This window comes from Labrus bergylta, chromosome 1 (genome assembly GCF_963930695.1).
Source record: "Labrus bergylta chromosome 1, fLabBer1.1, whole genome shotgun sequence".
Taxonomy (NCBI): domain Eukaryota; kingdom Metazoa; phylum Chordata; class Actinopteri; order Labriformes; family Labridae; genus Labrus; species Labrus bergylta.
In genome coordinates, this window is record NC_089195.1 from 29,895,228 (window position 1) to 29,917,921 (window position 22,694).

General features: G+C 39.6%; 2 protein-coding genes across 4 annotated transcripts in view; one reads left to right on the plus strand and one right to left on the minus strand.

Moving 5' to 3' along the window:
* The window catches only part of zcchc7 (zinc finger, CCHC domain containing 7), a 53,381-nt gene extending 51,826 nt beyond the window's left edge, over positions 1–1,555 (minus strand). Inside the window, exon 1 of one of the 2 annotated variants that reach the window (XM_065958864.1) lies at positions 1,451–1,555. The gene's annotated coding sequence lies outside the window, so the exon portion shown is untranslated. The remainder of the gene's footprint in view (positions 1–1,450) is intronic. The other variant, XM_065958867.1, reaches the window with a different exon arrangement.
* Positions 1,556–12,024: 10,469 nt separating this feature from the next.
* The window catches only part of pax5 (paired box 5), a 61,985-nt gene continuing 51,315 nt past the window's right edge, over positions 12,025–22,694 (plus strand). Inside the window, exon 1 of one of the 2 annotated variants that reach the window (XM_020641865.3) lies at positions 12,025–12,483. In XM_020641865.3, coding sequence (XP_020497521.1) covers positions 12,438–12,483 — 46 coding nt within the window. In that variant the 5' untranslated portion in view covers positions 12,025–12,437. Of the gene's footprint in view, positions 12,484–17,853; positions 19,175–22,694 lie in introns of those variants that run through there. The other variant, XM_065958872.1, reaches the window with a different exon arrangement.

A 22,694-nucleotide genomic window follows, 5' to 3' on the forward strand; every position in this document is an offset into this window, starting at 1 on the left:
CATGACACACACTGAGGAATTTAACTCTCCGATTAACAACATTTCCCATCAACAGTGATCGGTGGTCGACACAACATGTAGAATAATGTCCCTTTAATGTTATTGAGGCTTTTCCACAAAAGAAGAAAAGGCACATTACCCCCCCCTGAAAAATATAATTCAATAAAATGTACCTGACGTGGATAACAAGTCAAGTCAGTTTGTTTATTTGTTACGCTGCAAAAGCCGAGGGATACCCTTTCCATCCCATGTTACAGCATTGTTTACATCATTTATATGCTTAAAAACAACTTGAGTAAAGAATGCTCGTCACTGAGAGACCATGTCCGTGTTTGTCTCGGGTTCAAACAGGCTCTTAATGTATGTTGTCTTTCTATAATTCCAAAACACCAACCAGAAAAAAATCTATGGAGCGACATACACATTCACTGGGCTGGTGGGTGCAAAGATGGAGAAAAAAAAAAAAGGGGGAGGCTTCATCTGGAAACACAAGCTTGTATTTATCTGCCGTTCAGGCTTCAGTGGGAATGAATGGGAGATGGAGTAAATATTTGTGGGATGGGGCTGCAACATGAGTATCTTGGAGACAAGTGAAAACCTCTGCTCTGAAATACTTTCAGAGTTTTTCAGTTTATATTTTATACTTTTAGTGAAAAACCTTTCAGAGGGATGGCCTGTGTATTTACTTGGAAATATAAATGAGCCAATTACTTACATTACACTTAGTTTAGTCCTTATTTCTACATTTCTTACTGCTTTATCGTGAACATAAGCAAATGTAAAGAAAGAGTATTTCTGATTCTTAAATGTGCTCCTACATAATAAATTATACCAACACAGCTTAAATATGACAACTCAAATTAGAACAACTCATCACAAATATAAAATAAAAGCACACATTGCACTCATTGTTTCTGCCACCTTCTGTAAGCACTTCAGCACATCATTTTTCTGCAGGGTTGTCATGACGTCATAATGATCCTCTACTGGAAGTAAAGGCATGTAAACTGTTGCCATGGTGTTTGCAACACTGCAGAAATGTCAGTGTAATAGGTAAACACAGAGCTTTATATGTATAATGCATAAACACTGCAGGTGTCCTTGTTGTGGTATCTGTTAGCTCAATGCTAAAGAGCTAGCAGAGGGTGGCTCTGTGTAAAGCTGTTTAAATGCCACTAAAAGCTTATCTCGTCCCAAAAAACACAAAAAGGACTCAGTAAACTGTCTCCTAGCAGTGATATAATCTAGTATCTTCCACATGTCGACAGTCCCTGGTTAGCATGTGTGCCTCCTGTCTGTCCACGTGTTTATGAGCAGCCGGTTGGATGTAAACAAAAAAACATTTCAGTCACAAAAACACACGAAATAATAAATACACTTATAATTCATGTCCCCCTACTGAAAGCCACCGACGCACGTGTTTATTATTCAAACGCAGGCTTTAGCTTACCGTTATCCAACAAACAGGAGATGTTATAGTAAGTTGTAGCTGCTCTCCTGCCTCCAGTCAGGAGGGAGTCAAACTAAACACTTCCGGGTTCGTCGAGGGGGGAAAAAAGGTTGGCCGAGCGTAACGTTTCACTGAGTCCTGCAAGAAAGAAATGTAGTTTCATGGTTCAACTTGTGTAGTTTCATGGTTCAACTTGTGTAGTTTCATGGTTCAACTTGTGACAGTGCTGGAGACTACGGAGATTCAAAGAATGGCAGAGAGCAATACTTTTATTTTGAAATAAGAGTTTAAATTTTCTGAGATGAAGTCATGTGTTTTCGGGAAAATCAATAAAATAATGTAAATTTACTCCGAAAACTGAGGACACAAATCCAGGCGCCCATTTAAATCCACAGACTTTATCTAATCACAGACAATGTTGACGAGACAGCAGTAAATTATTGTAAAAAATAAAAAAAATGTTCATGAGTCTCACATTTGTTTTTATTTTTATGGCCTTAAATTAGTCAAATTGACATTTCCCCTTGTGTTTCTTCAGTTATATTTTTATGTATATACTAGTTCAATCCATTCATTATTAGTTATATAAATAGCTTATAAAATGTAACAAGGATGTACTTGTTATTATTTACTTTGACTGTTTTTCTTTTAATTTCAATCCCTTTATTTAATTATTTTCTATTCTATTTATCTAATTGTGTAGCATTTTAGTTTTCATTTTATGATTCATTTATTGTAAACAATATTTAAAAAAATAAATAATAAAAATAAACTCCGGTCGTGACGTATTTTCAACTTAAAAAAAAAGGATCGAATCAATCACAAGATGGAAGGCGGGACATACCGTTGGGAAGAATTTTGATTGGGTTGTGAGCTTCGGCAAAGGTTTTTTTATTGGTCAAAGAAATTAGTAAACACACCTGAGTGCAGAAAGTCACCAAACATTTGAAAGTTTTTCGCGTTTTACATGGAAGAGGAAATACAGTTATTTTTACATAAACAACTAACAAAATGGTTTATTAACATATATTTGGCAGATAAATGAACATTTAACAAACTATGCAGAAGAAGAAAGAGAAAGTCTTAAACACTTTCCACGTTTGCGGTCAGATGGATTGTCTGAACGAGCTGCATGGACAATGTAAGTGATTGTCTTGAGCTTAATGTAAGATACATTTGTAATGTGCGTTGCTGCTATAGCAGGAGTCGGGTATTGCTGTTGCCATGGTAACTTCTTTATTCGGCTTTCCTATATATTAACTCGAGAAGTGCTGCAGTCGTTTTTGCGTTTTTGTAAATCCACAGATGCTTTTCTGGTGACTTGTATATTTATTTTGAATTGTTTGTTTGTGCATTTTTTTTTTTTCGTGAACTTCAGTTCAATACATGCACTTGGTACATAGCTTTATTTCGTCAACAATCTTTCTTGTGCTTAATAATTTATCTACTTTACATTCCTTATTTTATTCATAGGTCTTTAACTATTTTTCTGCCGCTTTATTGTGTGTAAGAGCAACTGGAACACCGAGTGTCCCCCTCGGGATTAATAAAGTATTTCTGATTCTGATTCGCTCACTAGTAATGTCCTGAAAAAAATGCCTTTACATTGTGAAGTTAGGAACGCCCATTTCAATTATACACCCCAGAATAATCTCCTCAAACCCCTACTGCTTACATCAAGTTCTGAGTTTATCCCCTACTGATGACAATGTCATTGTATAATTGTATAAAACAATCTGATGTCAGCAAAATAACACAAGATTATGATGCGATGCAGAATTATCACATATTGACCATGAAGTTTCATTCTAAGAGTGTTTACATTTACCGTGAAGCCTTAAGATGAACAAATCTGTGAAGCCGCCTGTGTCGTTGTTGCCTGTTTGTAGCAGAGCCTCAGGAAATCTCAATTTCTCATAGCAATAGCAGAGATAGAAGATATAGATGAATCAGTTTTTTCCTGGGTTGTCTAAATTGTTTCTGAGGTTTTTTTTGTTTTTTTCCCCCGTTTCAGTCTCCAGGCTCACATCTTACAATTCATATGAAGAAGTTGAATTTGCTGTCACGTAATGAGAGAATCTTTTAGACAAGAACCTTAAAGTCAGAGATCTAAAGTGCCCTGCTTAAGACTGGGTATTTGATCTTGGCATCCTTCCTTCACTTCCATTTCGGGTTATTTATGTCAATTCACTGTCTACAAAAACACCCAAAATTACTTGCAGAAAAAAGAAGGGTCTCTGAGTAACAGAAATGGTTTGACCTATTCTGTAATGCAAAATCTTATTAGCTTATGGATGCAGACAGTAATTATGTTCCCAGAGAAAACCCTGTGACTACATCATTTTGAAACATGTACTTTGATGATAAATGTTATTATCCAGGCTGACTTCTTGGACGTAGTACTTCTTTGTGCAGACAAAAGGTCCAGCTGGGCTCTTGTTTAACCGCTTAGATGGACTATTATGACTCTGATGGATGCGAGGCGTGTTCACCTTTCCCAATAAGACACAAATATTAACTACCAGTCTGGAATATGTGCTGGGTGTATGCGTGCGTGGACCTGCAGGCTTGTGCTATTATTACATGTTGATGGGAATGTAAATCTATATGTAAATGTAATTCAACATACTGACTATCGCCATCAGTCATATTTATAACTCACAGAGTTCAGCAAAATTATGCCAGCGTGGCTCCCATGCAGACTATGTAACATTAACATCCAGATCACCTGCCCCCACCTCCCCTTCCATATCATGGGAGTCATTTTGAACTCTGTATATCCAACTACTACACCATTACAATGAAAGTGAGCAAATGGCGTTGTGATAGGGAATCGGAGGGTGAATGCCATCTGATTCCAGAGGTTTTTCCATGCGTGTCAACATGGAAAAGGCCATCACAGAGTTGGATTGTTCCCTTTTGAAAGGTTATAGGCTGCAACCCATGTTTCAACTCTATCACCCCTTATAGCCCATGTATAGATCTGACACACACACACACACACACACACACAGAAATACACTTATTATCCTGCATCTGTTTTGTTTTTGGGGAAGGGCCCTCTGCCTCCTCTGCTCCTCATATCTCTCCCTAAATTGGATGCAGGGTCGGGATGCCTCACTGCCTCGCTGAAATTGTGATGTGGCTGCCTGATTTTGGGTTCCATGCATTCTCCGGTATTTATTATTATTATTATTTTAAAAAAGGTAGAGGAGGACCGGCTGAATGAAGGCACCTGGTTCAGCGGTTCATCTCTGAGCGTCCTGACCAGTGGCGTGTTGAAGATGGATGGAGAGTCCAGGACAGGGATTTAAAGTCTCCCCATTTCCAATCACACATTCCAGAGGGACGGTTCTGCCTGATGAATGATCTTTATTGAGGAGAAGGAGTTAAAAGAAGCATGTCATTGCTCTCATTTGATGCTGTTTGTATGTGCTATGGAGGCTCTTACTTTCATTTTGTGCCAGACGCTGCGGCCGACTCCTACAATGGAGAGGTTTATCAAAACAGGATTTTTCCCCGTTAGTGTGGTGCATTGGCAATATTTGGAAACTGATGGTTACTTATGTACAAAAGTAGTCGTTTAAAGGCTAAAAATGACCCAACTGTGTCCTGAACTCTGTGCTTTTCTTGGATTTTGTCTGTGTGATGAGACACTCGGGAGAGGATTTCACCGAACGTGTTGAAGTGCATCTTGTAAAAATGGGCGACCATGTGCAGTAGTTTGATAGATAAGCGGTGCAATTTTAGAAAAATTAAGTAATTGATCTATTTTTGTGGCGACAGAAAGTTCTCTTATCTTAAAAGCTGGAATATCAAAAAACCTCTGGTTTCATTATATTTTATAGTTTTCTTTGACATGTGAGACTATAAGAACCTGTGAAGGGCATTTCTGTAGGCCAAGCAATTATTTAATTGAAAAGAAAATGGTCAGCAAATTCATGAAAAAGAAGAAAACACCAGTCAGTGGTTGCCTTAGAAATAATTTATTAGTTGTCTGGGAACACTCCGATGTAGATTGGAGCAGTAACTGGTTGCATCAGCTTGTTTCAGTCCTGTGAGCTCTGCTGAAAACAAATCTGCTTCCTTTTCTGCTGCAGCTGCAAGCTTCCTTGTTACTGTATGTATGTAAATACAACCAGCCAGCCTGTATCAAAGCAGCCAGGCAGGAGGAATTCCATCTAAAAAAAAAAAAAAAAAAAAAGAATCGCCCTGGATCAGCGCTTCTGAACAAAAATGGCTCCCATGCATCACCCATATGGGGCCCTCTGTGCTGGAGTCTCCCACACAAACACTGCAAGTACAGCAACCCCCGTAGCAGAGTTTTTCTATCACTGCAACACACTAGACTTTGTTTTATCACTTTTCAATCACATTAACATACTGTAGGTGTTGTGTTTTTGTTCATTTAGATGGATATCACAGCATCAAATAGCTGAGCAGGATAAGAGACTGGCGGTGTATTAGAGGGATTCAGTGGATTCTGGAGTTAATATGCCAAGTAGAGCATGTAGTAATCAGCAGCGTGGCTCACACGCAGGAAAAAAAAACAAATGATCAGACACAGCCGGAGGGGAGTGAGGACTTATGACAGGAGCAAAACCTAAAATTCTCAGCCAGGTAACAGAATATTCCTTTGCTTTCCCAGTCGTACTGCTATACTGGTATTATTGCTCGGCCTGTAGAATCGACAGCACCTTTGACACCTCGAGCTTTGTCAAGGGCTCATAATGCATCGCAGGGAAAGCAGCAGGATTAACAGGCTCCATCTTTTTATATTTGTCATTTATTGAAGATTTTTGCCTTTAAAAAATTATATATCTGTAAAATAAAGAGGAAAATTACGTTTCTTTCACTCCTTCAAGAGATCCCAAAAAATACTTGAGGTGTCACAAATTGCGCAAGGTAAAAAATAAAATAAAGAATTCTCCTTTTTACACAAACATTTAGCTTTTTCTCTCTTGTGAAGTGGACAACAAAGGCTTTAAAATGCTTCATATAAGGCGTAGGAGATAAATGGTAAAAAAAAAAAAAAAAAAGAAGACATTCAGTCAAGCTTAGGGCACTTCTCTATCACGATTTGATCCATATCATTATTTCGGGCTTTATTTGACAAATCCATTCAGAAAGCGTAAGTTGTTGTTAACTGTATCACATCAATACAAATAGCTATCAACTCTAATAGTTCCCTTAGATTAGCTTGCTCATTGATTGTAATACAGCGCAATAAAAACTGTGGCCTTGCTGTTTAAAAGCTTAATACTAATCTTTAGATTTTGATCCCTTCATTTTTGTCAATGCAGTAGGCAAAATGTAGGAACACTTTAAATCCAATGCACTCCAGTTAATGATAAATATAAAGAGGAATATCACCTTTCTGAACATGGCAACAAAAACTGACAATGTAGACGCTACATTAAAGTAGAATTTATTGTAGATGTGTTGCATTTAGTTGCCATGGTGTTAATGTTATGGCTCATCGGTTGTAGTTAGAAATGTCCTCGTATCGGCTAAGCCTTCACCTTACATAAAACATTTTCCGAGAGAACATAACTCTTAAGTCAGCCTTTGGTACCGCCGTGTTCACATGTGATAGGGGCTTTTAGTTTTTTGTGGTCAAATGTCGAAAAAAACAAAAGAAGAATTGTGACAAAGTTTGAGGAAACCAGGGCGCTTCCTTGTTGATCCTTTTTTGTTGCTATAGAAATTGGTGCTCAACATTGCTTCTGTTTGGCCCTGCTAAGACAGTCTGACAATCACAATTTTTAAATGAAAAGCTAATAGATCAATCCACCTATACACACACACACACACACACACACACACACACACACACACACACACGTATATACGCACACACTCTAAAAGCACCTTTTTGTGAAGCTCTGTGATCAACAGTCTGTCTGTGCTTTCAGCAGGAAAAGACCAAGAGCAAGAGAACAAGCCTGACAACACCTTTTGAGACCGGACCAAGTGACTTGTGCCTATGGGGATTAAATTTGTGAACAGAAGCTCTATACACTCACACACATACACACTCACAAAGTCCCACACGCACACACACTCTGCGGCCGCACGATGCCACAACACCTCTTTCTCAGCTGTGAGTATAAAACCACATTGACAGGAGCCTTGTCCTCTCTTGTCCAATGGTCACGCTGAAATGTTTACCTTTACATACAAATGGCCTGGTGTCATGTTGTGTCACATAATGTTTCATGGACAAATAATGTGTCGCATTTCTCAATCCGCCCTGCAGCCCTTAAGCCCCCTTCTTCTTGGCTTCATAGTCACAGCAACACCCAGGAACCATGGCGGTAAAAAAAAAAAAAAAAAAAAAAAAGGGACCCTGTGTCACCACAGTGAAGTGCCACCCGGAATTAAATCCCAGGGATACAGAGGTGAGCTCAAGCAGCATCGCAGCTCTGTGTTGTGAGGAATGAAATGGAGAAGCAGAAAACAACAGAGGCAAGTTGCTCTTAAATTAAATCAGTGTAGGTTACTTTGTCGTAGTGTACAAAATGTGTCACAAAGTCGGATCTAAAACGGCCCCATTAACGACCGAAGAAACATTATTCCAGCCATGCAGACCCCTTCTTGGTAGGCATTAAGGATTTATCCACACATTTTATAAAACAACATGAACACAGTGCTTCAAATAAAGAATCAGAGTATGATCAGACAGGGTAGCACCAGACACGAGCGACAAAACAGAATTCATTCAAACAACAATGTGACTAATTCTTTAGCAAAACATCCGTCTTTTTAAAGTGATAATTTAATACTTGATATTGAGAGGGAAACAGTAGTGAAGTTTGTAAGCACAGCTAATACGCATGGTATCCCTTCATTCATTTAAGCTGATATCTGCACATTTTGACAGATTAGCCCTGTTTATAACATAAAATCTATATTTTATATAACAATAAATGTATCTAAAACTAACTTTTGTTGTAAAATGTGTGTATAAATCTGTAAATGTTTGCTTTGAGGTAAAGTATTATGGTTATAAACTAATAAAAATTAGATCATTGATGGAGCAAGGACTGTTAGTGAGTGTCGCTAAGGACAGACTGCTAATGTGTATTTTACTTATTTACGTGGTACTTTTACTTGACTTGACTTTCTTATCTTTAAGGTGTTTATTCCCACCAAGATTTTGGAGGGAACATTTGCATTTTCTTTCTCCTCTGCATATGTCCGATGGTGTGGTCATTTATGGAGAGGTGATTGTTGTAGGTTAAAAAAAACATTATGATAGATTTCACTGAACAGAATTACAAAAATGTGAGCAACTCCATGGCAACTTTTCTTATTACTGATGACATGTTGAAGCCTGCGTCCAATACTGTAACAGTCTAAGAAGTAACATATAACAGGGAAAGGAACTTCTGAATGAGTACTTTGATGTTAAACAGGAGATTACACTTTTGAAGATAGGACTGTAACTTGTAAAGAAGTATGTTTACATTGTGAAAAGGCTCAGAATATATTTGCCTTAAGTTTTTTCTGTTTTTTTTTTTGGGGGGGGGGGGGCACTAAAGAAAACTTTATTCATAAAGATTCCTCTCTCACACGTGCATTGGTGCCAGGCCTCCTTTACACAGTCTCCTTTAGCTCTAATCTAAACTGTCATGGTCAAAGAGTGAAGTCCCAGAGAGACACAGAGCGTCTCCTCCTGTGTTTACGTGTTTACTTATTGTTTCCAATCGTCCCTTTAGTTCTTCTCTCTCGCGCTTTAATGCGATTCTCTCCGGTTCCGCTCGGTCAGAGCGCGGGTCACCGATCCAACGACGACCTCCCCCTCACATTAATTACATTCATTAGCACGCCGGGTGAAAAACAAACAAGCAGTGATTAATATCGAAACTATGGCGAATTCTTTGAAGGCAAACCAAATACGGAGCGACAGCCTTAGGTGACAAATCAAAGAGTAGCTTAATAGAATAATATCATATGACCATATCATACTAATACCATATGTTGATTAATGAATGTAGGGCTTTTCACACTTTCTAAATATTATATGGCATATTGTCTCTCGAATTTATTAATATAAAATAGCCTAGTACCCATAAGATATTGTAGAAAATGTTATATTTATCTTCTTTTTTTTTATTTTACATTTTTTCTAAAACAACAAATGTAAAAACATAATTATCTAATTTTCCTGAGTAAGTAACTTTATTAAGAGCATTGCAAATATGATGTTCCCACATCTGTCTTTGCATTTGTCATATCCTGTGAAAATAATAACAAGAAAAAATAATTTTAAATAGGAATATTTTCTTCAAATTGTTTAAAATGACTAAATTAAAAAGTTAAATTAAAAATGTTCTTGCCCTTCTTGTACCTTACTGTATTTCTGGACAAATTACCAAAATTAAAATTTGTGTGATATAATAATGTGTTTCTTAAAATAATGCATTCTTACAAAGTCTGTCTTTACACCTTTAGGAAATAAATGAATGCAGCCATGGCTGTGAATACAGAATCAACTTTTGGGCCTAAAAGGATAAAGACAAGACACAATGTATTCCCTCTATGTGTGTAAGAGAGTGAAGACTGAGTCTATAGTCTGTTATCTATAGTAAATGTTTAATTTATTGAAAGCTTGGCTTTTTAAAAAAAATCTCATCAGTTGTCTTTAGTGAATAAACTTTTAAAAGTGGGCTAATATCCTAAATATGACTGTAAAAGTGGTAAGCTAGGGTTTTTTTTATCTAATAATTTTCTGTTAAAAGAATAACATGTTAACACATTTGTTTCCGTGGAGGAGGCTTATCACTTCATGCTAACATATCGTTGACATGTACATCCCAAAGTGCTCTAAATTCAAACATGGAGGACTGTTCCCCTGATGACAGTCATTGTTGGTCTGTAACAGATGTAAAGTGGACTATTTCTTGGCTTTAAGTACCCTGTTGAACCTCCGCCTCCTCACAGAAACATTAGCAGCCTATTTATGTTTTGATGTTGTGGGCGCGAGCCGGAGGTCAGGGTCGTAGTGTTGCAGCGCGCGGCGCTGTCTCGCGCTTTGTTCCGCGTGAACCCTGAGACCTGCAGCTGTCTGGAGGGCAGAGTGGAAAGAGAAAGAGGGTTAAGTTTTAAACCGAATAAAGAGACACATTGACTGTTAGATATCCTCGTTGCTCTGGTGAGTGTTTGGTCTGGCCAAGAGGGAATTTAAAAAATATATCTTTCATTTGTTTTCAGTGACAGAAAGATGACAGACGGTGAAGGGAAATGGTCTAAATGTCAAGACTCTACACGAAACGAGTTTTTTTTTATTTTCCTTTAAGCCTACACATAATGTTGCCTTGCCTTTATTTGTGACAGTGAATTGAGGGAAAACATGTATTTATTTATCTATTTATTTGGAAATAAAGCCCATGCTTCCATCTTGCTTTAGGCTATAGTCTTTAAGCTGAAGTATGGCACTGGTGCCATATTTGTCTCAACCTTTCACTAAAACTGTATTTATTTTTTTCTGATCTACTGAAGTTTTTAGTATAGTCAACGTCCTCTGCTCATTTGTCTTTCACTTCTCTTTTGATGCCAGCTTTTATTTTTAGACCCGTGTTTAATGTATTTGTTATCAGTATTGGTTTGAGCACTGAGATCATTTCATAAATGAAAGATTGAACAGAAGAGGGAATTGTTTTTTGAAATTGTTTTTTAAGGTTTTTTTGTATTGGGTTATGGTGGGCCACAAAGTCGTCCTAAAGCAGATATTCTAACCAAGATGACCCCTCAGTTGATCTAAACGACTTTAAAACTCTCCCTCTTGAATGTTTGTCTCCTTTAATAAAACGGAAGAGCCAAAGCGAGACACATGTTCAGGAAATCTCCACTGTCATTGTTCCGCCAGATAACTATAGTTCTCGATGAGAAGTGAACAAAGCGGCGAGTATCAGTATGAGTGGAAATTTTCAGTTGGCAAATTAATATTGAAATGAAAGTTTGTGCGTTCACAGGTGTGTGTCTGCTGCGAACAATGAGAGGCGAGCACCGGAACTATCCGTTTTGTCACAAACACTTTACACCCAGTAAGGGGCAGGAGGAGGAGGAAGACTTCACTCTCCAACAGCAGAGCGGTGAAGGTGAAGTTGTAGCTCAGAGTACTGCACCTGCTCCACCGTCTCCGTGCGTAATGCGTGAAGTGCGCCGTGCGTAACAGGTGTATACTGGCAAAGGAGGAGAGATGTTTGGAGAAAGTCCTTTTAAAGGCTCTCTTGGAAGATGCTGAAAAGACACATGAGATATTAAGAAGCAACTTTCTCTTGTTTTAAGCAAAACTACAAAACTACTCTGGCATTACGCATAGGATTGAACATTACCTGCTTATATTTCTGTCTTGTGTCCCACAGGAAATGAGTCAAACATAAAAGAAGGGTAGAGGGGGGGAGATAGCGAGAGAGAGAGAAGGGGGAGAGTTGGGCGGGGGCGGGAAAGTTTAGTAAAGTGGAACTTGGTAACAGATGCGAGTGAGGGAGGCGCGGCCCTGCAGGGAAGGGTGGAGATGCATGATGTGTGTATGTCAGCATTAGCCGTGCGCAAGCGTGTGCACGTGTATGAATTTGTGTGTGTGAGCTCGTGCAGGGAGGAAAAAGGGGACAGGACATGAGCGCACATTGCGAGAGCGGCTCTTTTTACTCGGCGTGATCATTTCACGCTTCCCCCCGAAGCCTTTTTTCCACCTAAAGCGTTTAGTTGCAGCTGACTGAACACTTGCAGGGTGTGCAAGAGGGAGCGGAAGGGTCGAATTATTTCAGCCTACAAGTCGCCCCAAAAAGTACTGTAGGACGAAAGGGGGGAAAAGGGGGGAGAGGAAAACTGTGCCAGGGAGTGAGAGAGAAAGAGGGGGAGAGAGAGAGAGAGAGAGAGGGGAAGAGAGGGAGAGGTAGACACCGGAAAAAGTTTTTGTTCTTTTCCTTTTTTTTTTTTTTCTTCCCGTTATCGCCTCCCCCTGTTCTAACCGGGCAACATGGATCAGGGGCCCAAGAGTCCTTCGCTGCGGCTGGGGAGAGCAGGTAGGGTCGCACCGGTTCAGCTTAATTCCAATTATATGTAGAGTTGAATTCATATTTCCTATATGTCAACAGGTTTTGTGTTGTTTTTTTAAATTTACGCTGTTTTAAAAAAATATATATTTGTTGCTAATGTAAAACTTTTAAATAAAAGTTGTGGAAGTTTGTTGGCAGATAAAAGAGATTGGAAATGCTTTTTTTGAGAAATGTTGGTGATGTCATGATTTACTTAAACTTTTAACAAAGTTTTCTGAAGTAGTCCTAGTTAGTGGAAATAGGACAAACTGGAGTCTTAACTTTGAAAGTGAACTTTTTTAATCACTTTGTGTTTATCCAAGGTTGAGGCTTTATGACTTTTTGTGGGCCAGTGATGAAGTCAGGATAATTAGCTAGAACTTTGTCTCTACAAGTTTTTTTTTCTCTCTCTTAGGAGAAAATTTGATTGGATAGTTTTATAGTTTTCCTGGTATATTTATGCTGTTTCAGATTGTTCTTTTTTATGCCAATGTATGTGGCCTAATTTATGGGTGTGAGTTGGTATCATCTCTGCCTGAGAGGGGATTACATATTAGATTTGCATTCATGATTTAAGACACTTTTGGATACCTGCAAGACTGTGGATGTGTGTGTTTTTTTTATTGCGTAGAGAATAACGCACAGATGTGTTGGAGCATGCAATGTGTTGCTGTGTTTTTCTGAGATGTTTTACGAGAACCAAAGTGACGAACAATGAAAGCTGTGTTTCTTTCTTTCAAGTTGAAGCTGCAGGATGATTCAGACCAAAATCACTCTCTGAATGAGTCTGCGTTTGACTCTTTCCTTGCCTATGTGCATGGCTTTTATTCAACAGGTTCATCTGCTCTAGGCCTATTCATAAACCAGCGGGGTCTGGTACAGCAATGGATCAGGCCATCGACCTTGTTATGGCACCCGATGGGTATCACATCATTTCATATTGCTGCCCGCTGCGTCTGCATTGATAAAACGTCGTTTGTCATTAAGAAGCGGTGGGCAGGTGATCCTCTGAGGAAGAGCATTGTGTTTCGTTGAAGTACTGATGATTCCTCTTGATTGCCTGGCACTGAGACTATGGTTATGCATGCAAAGAAGATGTTAAATACAGTTTTTCTTCAATGGAAACACTGCATTATTTTTCATATTAACCTGCACAGTATTTGTTTTAGGAGTCGTGTTGGAGCCTAACACGTCGTCCCATAGTTAAAATACATTAGCTTGTGCCCGGCCTTCTATGTAAATTGGTCATCAGAGAAAGCCTAAGACAAATCATGCCCTCTTTGCAGTCTTTTGTGGAGTGGGCCTTACCCCTGATAAACGATGAATGCTTTGGGATTTGTAGCAATTGGATAATAACCTTTTAACCGCAGAGGAAATCAGAGTTTAAAGGAGGCCCTCCCCTGTTGGCGTGTAAAGTCTTCAGGGCCCAAAGGCCTTCACCTACAGCCTCTCTATTTTACTCTCACTTTAAGAAACGTGCTCGGGGTACAAAGGAGACTCAGTTAGAATGAACGTGAATCCAATGAGAGCCCCTTTCTTCCCGCCCTGCAGGTTGGTCGTGCGTAAAAGTGCGCAAAGGCCGATTCTTTACCAATAAGCGGAGCCGCCATTTCGGTCTGTGTTTGGCAAGATGTGGGCGGTGGGGCTGATGGTAAATTATTATTTTTGAATAAAAGAAGGGCAAAGGCATTTTTCAAGAATTTGTTATTGTTTTGCTTGCATCTTTTACATTTGAAGGTCTTATAATTTTAAGATCCCCCCTCCCCCCCATCAAAGACAAAAAATGTTCCCAAATTTGGATGCAATGGTGGTATTGAGGTCTGATTCTCACTGAGGAGCACCGATTTCCACCTTACGTGTCATCCTCAATCAAGAGTTTCCCCACACCTCCAGACAATTAGGACCTGAATAATTATACATTTTTTTTATACGTAATTTTGATTTTTCCCAAAGTCGTTGCGGACTAATCAGACATTACAGTCTGTGTAATTTATAGGCCAAATGCGCTTTCTGGTGTTGCGTCAGACGGCGGAGAGAGGGGGGGGTGAGGAGAGTAAGAGGGGAGGGAGGGGAGAAAGAAGGAGAGAGATGACCTCACATGGCATATAGCCTACTTTCGTTTTGACCTGAAGTGCCCCATTACAGCACAAGGACAGGTCTGAAGCTAAGACCAGCAGGGCCTCGTGCTCCCCCCCTTGACACATGACAGACTGGTTCTTTTACGCACTATCATCGATACAAATGATTACAAATTGATCCATTTGATCGGGCCTGTGAGAAGGAGACGCAGCGAGTGTGCTGATTGGCCTGCTTCGGGAAGTCTAGCACGGCTCACTCCGCTCAGTCCATATATTTTATTTAACACTATTTATGACTTTTATATTTTATAAGCAAGTGCAAACTTAAGAAGAGATACGGCAGCTTTCTCATTATGTTTACAGTCAGCGGGCGTGTAATAAACGAGCTGGTGGAGTTAACATGCGCTATTAATTTTTCATTGCTTTTCCGTTTCGAGGCTCCCGAGCAAAAAAAGCAAAACAGCCGAAGCTTTTTTCATGGTGGATGGAGGGAAGGGAGAGGAAGAGTGAGCACTTAGACAACAGCGATGCCTCCAATTTGCCTCCAAATGATTATCACAACTCCACCACATTCTTACTAATGTTTAAAAAAGTAAACGCACCCCCTTCTACTCCCCCCCATCAGCCCCCCCCCCCCCCCCCCTCCCTCTCATCCTCCCATTTCCAAGGTAATGAAATATGGTAATGGTTTTGGACCCCCGGATTAAAGTCGTCCTACCCTGATGGAAGTTTCCTCCAAAATTTCAACCCTAAAGCAACAACAATTTGTATACATGATTGATTGTGTTTGGATTTTTTAATTGCTTATGTATTTAATTTGCAAATCGGAGAGACAAGGGCGACGACTGCAATTGACTTCTGTGGCGAAGAAAGGCGCTGGTGTCTAAATCTCAATAAATAAAAACAGACTCTGGGGGTGTGGAGGGAGAACGAGCACAACTGAAGAAGAATTTTTTTTAACAAAAAGTAACCAAAAATGATCTCTTTATGTTTTGTCCGTCTTCCTATAACTGGAGACACCAAAGAGTCAAATTGGATACTCTGCTCTATGAATGCAAAACTATTAATTTATTGTTTATCTGGAGAAGGAAAAATGCAAAAACACTCGACATTAAAATGTAAAACTAATAAAGATTGTAACATGCATATGATAATATCAAATATCCTTAGATATTCCACTTAGAGTTTTTCTTTTTATCTTAGGAGTGCCAGTTTTTTTGCTATTGTTCGCACATCCCCAGTTTCCCTGCTTTCATTTCATGTGAATATAAGGTCTTCTGTAGGAACTAAGACCACACACTAGATGGTCTATTTTAAATGAGTCTTATTATACGTGGAGAGAGAGAAAAAACAAATCAATGAAGCTCGTTGTGTGTCAGATTTGTTTGAGGGCCTAATTTATGAATACTCAGGAAACAGATGTGAAATATGAATGAGGATTAGTGTGAATGTTTCAAGGTGTTCCTCAATGCCAGTGGATTAAAGAGCAGCAGGGATCAATGCAGATTCATGAAATCATATTGTGCTAAAAAGGAAAAAAAAACACGAGTTTATTAGTAGCTGAAATCTCTGCCACAGAGATATCATGAAGTGTGTAGTGCTGCCATGCAGGCCTGACTGCTGCTTTTATATTCAGGTCAGTTTATTGGCTCACTGACTGCTTTGAAAACTCCCTAAGTTAAAGTGTGTTGATAGTACACATACTGTATGTCTGTATGTATGTATTTGCGCGTGTGTTTATCAGCGTGCACGCTTACAGGCACACGGCCCAAAGTCTAACGCCCCCTCGTGGATGATTTCAGTTCCACCAAAAGAAACCTTCGATAAAGTCCAAAATAAGCTCTCTCAAAATCCACTGTGGACAATATAAAAAAATAAAGAAGAATAGTGTTTCGTTTTAATGAGGACGACCTGCGCGTCAGAGAGCCGTCCAGTTTATTAGTTTGGTCGTTTCTGACAGGAGTCAAGAAACCAATAAATCAAAGCGGGAATAAAAAAAAAAGAAAGGAAACGTACTCTGTAATATTATACATTGACCTTTACAGGATCAGATGCATAGCCTTGAGGTATATCAAACATGTAAGTCTTTTGAGGATAAAGTTAAGAATAAGGTTAAAGTTGTTGTTGTTGTTGTAATTGTCCGTCTTTTCTGTGTCTCTGTGTTTACCTTCTGCCCCTAACGTTGTGTTAGGTATAGTCTAATATCTCTAATGATGTAACCTACTGGTTTTAACAGCAAAACATGTTAGATAATGGCCTTTAATGTGTGTAATCCACGTGTTTTATGCGCGCTGTATAAACAGCGTGGATCTGAAATGATTAAATGTCTTGAAAAAGGAAGAAGGGAAATAACACTTTTTAATTTGGCTCATGCTTTAGGCTATTTGTGTGTTTAATATTACGGGGGCGAAGCTCAGATATGCCCTCTGAAATCAGGTGGGACGAGCATGTAATGAATCCCTCTCTCTCCATACAGTTTAAATGCGGAGCTCGCCAATTGCATTTCATTAAAAAAAAAACACGTCCGTTTGGATCCGCAATCAATTAGGTAATGAGTGGGAATGCATGTTTCATATGCTTACTTTCCTCGATTCTCCCCAAAGCTAAAGATTTATAACATCGTGTAGAAGGCCGGAAATTACACAGGGGCAATTGTTTTCATAATAGCCTACTTGACAGCCCTCATTCTTGTGGGCCCACAAACATGTTTAAAGGAGTCGAAAGTTTCCGGTTTTTCAATGAAATATGGACAAAATGTGATTCCCTGAAATGTTAAAATCTTTTTATGGTTAGGTGTTCTTTTGTTTTTTAACCTTTTCTCTTTTTAAATCCTTTTTTTTTTTTTCAAATGTTTGAGTTCCCTCGCTTTTTCAGCCTTGCTGCAACTAATCCTCATTTAAGTAATACTCAATTAATTAGCCTTTTAATATTGACATGAATAAATTGAGCGCAAACGGGTATAAAGGCATTAAGTTTCTTACTTCGTTAATTGAAATTACACATACCATCGTCTTACTCCCCAAGCCCTGCGTAGCCTCGCCTCGCCTCCCCATTGGTCGACGGACAATACATGCGGGGCGTCATTGGCCCACGGGATTCGCGCCAGCCAATCAGAACGCTCCTCTTCACGATTCTATCTGGGGGTTGGCGATGACGTGTAGGCCGCGCTCGCGTTGTGATTGGCTGGCCTTGCTGAGAGTGACGGGCAGCTGGCCGGCGCGTGTAGGTTAGGGTTCCAGGGGGTTGGGAGCGCGAGCGCTGTCCGCACGAGAGCTGGTCCTGAAACGCCGCGTGCGCCGCCGTGGACGCTGGGCGCAGGAAGTCTATCTCTGTGCGTTTCAAGAAGCGTGTATATTTACTTCTTTACATCACAACCTTTTGGCGCCTTTTTTGGCACGAGTGCAGAGAAAACTATATTTTCATTTCGGACAGGACTGTTTTATTTTCCAGCTGCGAAGGAACGAGTCTCAAAAGTCAGACATCTTAACCCGGGAGTCCAGCAGCGAGTCCGGGTCCACACAGAGGGGGCAAGAGAAGCAGTGGGACCAATACTTACCTTTTCTGCATACAAACAGAAAAAAAACAAACAACTCGCATCCCAGCCTCCACTCATAATCACAGAGTTTGTCTTGCTCTCTAGCTGTCCTTCCTGTAGTCCATTTATTCTTAGATATTGTTTTTTGTTTTATGGCACGGTGGATATGTGACTTCAAGATGTGAGCTCTCCTCCGCTCTCACGCGCTGTTTTGATGGAGATTACCAAGTGTTAATGTGAAACCAGCAGCCGAGGACAGGAAGAAATGTGCAGGAGAGAATCTGGAAGAAAAAAATCAGTGGATTTGTAAAGATTATTTTAATTTTTTGACTTTTTTTCGTCTATTTCTTTCTTTTTTTTTTTTTTTTTTTTACATTTATTTTAACTTACTGAAAGGAGGGGGGGGGGAGGTTCAGCCCCCACCGGTGAAGTCGCAGTTCAGGGGTCACGGCCAGCGGACCGAGAAGAAGAGAAAAGGAGGGAGGTCACTTCTTTTTTTTTTTTTTTTACCTCTTGATTTTTAATTATTATTTTTTTTGGGGCGAAAGTTTGAATGAGTTTCGGTTGGACTGAGGGGACCCGGTGTAGACGATAAGCTGAAGGAATGAGCGCTGTGCCAGTCGTTTCCCTCCTCTGGTTTTGGGGACGCCAGCAGAGCCCCGGTGTGGTGTCCCGTCTCCATGAGGAGGGAGCCCGTCTCTGATTTCACATTTTTGACGCCATTGCTTTCTTCCCTTCTACCTGAAACACCCAATTTTTTTTTTACATTGGTAAAATATATTTGAATAATTTTTATTCAAAGTCAATCATCGCTTTTTTTATTTAGATATTTATTGTGCCAGGAAAAAAAAAGAGCTTCTCTTTTAAAGGAACTGGCTCTGATTTCCGTTTTTATTGGGAGCTCACGGTCTGTTAGTGAAGTGTCCCTCTGAAACGGGGCGTCCGGTATAGGTTTTTAATTTCTTTTAATTTTTTGGACCCCTCATATCGTGACTTTCAGGGGCCTCCAGCCCTACTTTTGAGATGGAGATTCACTGTAAACACGACCCGTTTGCTGCCATGCACAGTAAGTTTACACGTTTATAGTTCCCCTATCTGCATGAGTCCATCTGCTCTGAACTGAAACAACCCCCACATTATCAACTCTGTGTGCAGATACAGGAACAACAGCGGAACATTTCCAGCTACAACACAGCAGAAAAAAAATATATAAAAAAAGCATCGAGTCTAAGTCTGCATATTTATTTTCTTAAAAGATTGAAAGGCTCATTAAGAAGTCTAGTCGTGAAGTGCTATTTTTAAATTGGAGCAGCTGCTTGCTTTTTGATATTTAATTGATTTACCTTAATTCATTAGAATCATAAAAGCTCGAAACAGTCTTAGCGGAACTTAAGAAATCTGCTTCAAAAGTTATTAACCTCTTCCTATAGCATTATTTATTTTTACGTTAAATAAACTAGGTTTCCAGACTTAATTAAATCTGAAGATCTGGATGTTTTCGGGGCTTTACATGTGGATGCATGCAAAAAAAAAAATCATTAAGCCTACATATATATGCTGTATATTTAAAATCATGCTCCATCGTTTGTGAAATTGGTTTGCTGTTTAGTTTTATTTCATTCTTTTTGAACGTCTTGGATTTTATCAAACAGGTGCACAATTTGAACATTAAGCTGTAGTGATTTTTTTTTAAATGTTCAACGTGTTGTTGTTTTTGTGCAAGCCTTCAGTTTGTTGTGATTGTTGGTGTCTGGTGCAACACGGTTTGTTGTATTTCCTTGGTTGAACGAAAGAGAAGGTGCAGGGGTCAGAGATATAAGGGGGAGGGGAGGGGAGGGGAGGGGAGGGGGGGGGAACATAGGGGTAACAAAGCATGACTAAAAGCTGAACTTGATCCACAAACACTATCAGTGTTTCTGCTCATATAAGCAGGTTAGACGGACACACACAGGTCTTATGGTGAGAACAACAACAAGGTGAGACTCTGCTGCAGGTCAGGCTGCTTCAGACTCTTTGCTCAAGGACACATCAGCAGTGCAAGGTGCTCTTTGAATGGAGGGACACTTGTTCAGTCAGCTGTGACATGGCAGGCCGTGCTTTGTGTCTTCAGTCCACTTTCCCCTTCAGAGAAACCTCCCTTCACATATAATACATGTAACACAGACTGAATGAGTGCTCTTATCAATGACAGCTGCAAAATAATAATAATTACAACATGAACTATAAGAGAAACCCCTTTTAAAGTTAGCCTAATAAAAAAAAAAAATCCAAACAACATGGGGTGGAGTAAGAATCACTGATTTGTCAACCACAAAAATGTCCGTTATTGAGGCCTAAAATATCAGGAAATAATTCAATTAAGAACTTTTTCCAGCAAGCCTTCACATTTATTTTGAAAGTAGACTACTTTGTTAAACGAAAAAATATATTTCAGAGTGCCACATGACGCGTCGTTTACGTAATACGTTGCCTCTGAAAAAAAGCGTGTAATAGAATATGAATTAGGCCTTTAGTCTTTATTTTACTGCAATTTAGTCCCGCTGAATACTCGTCCTCTGTGACTGACACAGGTTCCCACGGTGCGTTTTCCTCTTGGAATAAAACACACACACACACACACACACACACAGAGACACACACACATGCACGCACTTAAAAACAGGGAATAAACTAGAACGAATCCCGTTTCCTCTTCTTTCATGCCGGTTGACCAAAGTCAATGATCCGCGCTGCTGCCGGAAACAGCGCAGCTAAAGTTATATATGTCAGAGCCCGGAGACGCTTTAAAACGATTACAACTCAAAATGTCAGAAAGCGAGAGAGGGGGGAGAGAGATCTATAGAGGGAAAGAGAGAGAGAGAAAGAGGAAAGAGAGAGAGAGAGAGAGAGAGAAGGGGGACAAAGATAAAGAAAGAGAGAGAGATAAATAGGGAATGAGGGAGATGAGGTAGGAAGCAAGGAATCGACTGTGACGCGTAAAAAAAGTAGATGATGTGCTTTTTGGTGTGTGTGCGTGTGTGTGCGTGTGTGCGTGTGTGTGTGTGTGTGCATTTCATAAATGCATATAAAGGCTCACGACCTCTTTAGCATTTGTAGTTTAGTTGTGATTGAGAGTTATTTGATTTAAAGGATTTTAATGGTTATTCCTTAGTAAAATAAAAACTGCGTAACGTGCGTCTGCGCTAATGGAGCTGCTGTCTAACGCTTATTTTTGCGCGTTTTTTTAAGCCTGTATAAACAAAAGAATAAAGGTTTGCTTTATTTGGGATTGAAATGTTCAACTCGTTGTGTCTTTTAATATTTGGTGCATTCAGCTTTGTAGGCTATGTGGCTATTTAACTTTGCTAACTTGGCAGCTCGTTTTTTCTACCATTAGCAACACATTATGTAGCCTGGGCCTAGCAGAGATGTTTTAAAAATGTATAGCAGATAATTGTGATGATAATGAGCTGAATTTCATAATCATGCATTGTGATGGTAATGGCGGCAGATTGAATATAAAGCAGGCGGTGGCAGGCTACCTTAGTGATGGACTGATAGCAGAAAGAGTGAGGGGGGGGGATATGAATGGTAAAAAAACCACAATCAGCTGTAAAAATAAATAAAAGTAACTAAAACCACGTTTTCTGTGGACCAGAAATAACCTACTTATTTCAGCCAAACTTTATCTACACCACATGTTGCAAAAAAGCAAAAGAAAAATGTAAGGGATGAATAGGGTTTGAATATAAGATGCCAATTTAGATTTTTAAAAGTTCAATGATTAGATTGAGTCACACTTCCCCTTCAAAATGTAATGACTCTCCCTCTGAGAGAAAAATAACACTCTATAGTCCAAAACGCCTCCCTGCCTGGCACATCTCTCACATCTCTTCACTGTTTGCTCAGGAAATGTGCTTCATCTGTATTCTCGCCAACAGGTTTTCAGCCAAAAGTCATTTCTACTTCCCCTTTCTTTTTCTTTCCCCCACCTTCTTCAAGAGAGAAGAACCGGTGGCGTTTTGTTTTCTTCTTTCGCTTTATTTTTGAGTCGTCAGGCCGTGACGAGGCAGATGAGAGATGAGGAGAGACAGAGGGAGAGAGACATAGAGAGATGTTGCAGGAAAAGAGAGAGACACAGAGTCCTAATGGACCTCATTTTCTGGATGGGGGAGCTTGAATATACTCTGCTTTATCTCTGTATTTTTTTCCTCCTGGAAACAGTGAATCAATCAAACATTTAAGGAGGTGCAGGCAGGGCTCTTAAGTCAGCTCCTTTTAAAGGTAAATAAATAAAATACAACAGGGATGCATAATGACCCCTGCTCCCCTGGCTGTCTGTCTCTCTGTCCCCTCACTGATTCTGTGTCTCCAGGATAAAAAAAATGAAGCTGCTGCTTCTGCCAACACTTTCCCGTCTGCCTCTGGAGACTGTAGCTTCTGTTTTTTGTTTTTTTTTACCCTGAATTTGGCAAAATCTTTGAATGTCATTTGCAACAAAACCTCCCTGAGTTAACACTGATTGAATTTCTAGGAGCAAGTGGTTAATTTGTTTGGTCAGTGTGATGAATTACTGGACCTCTGTCCCTGAACTCACACAGCTGTGA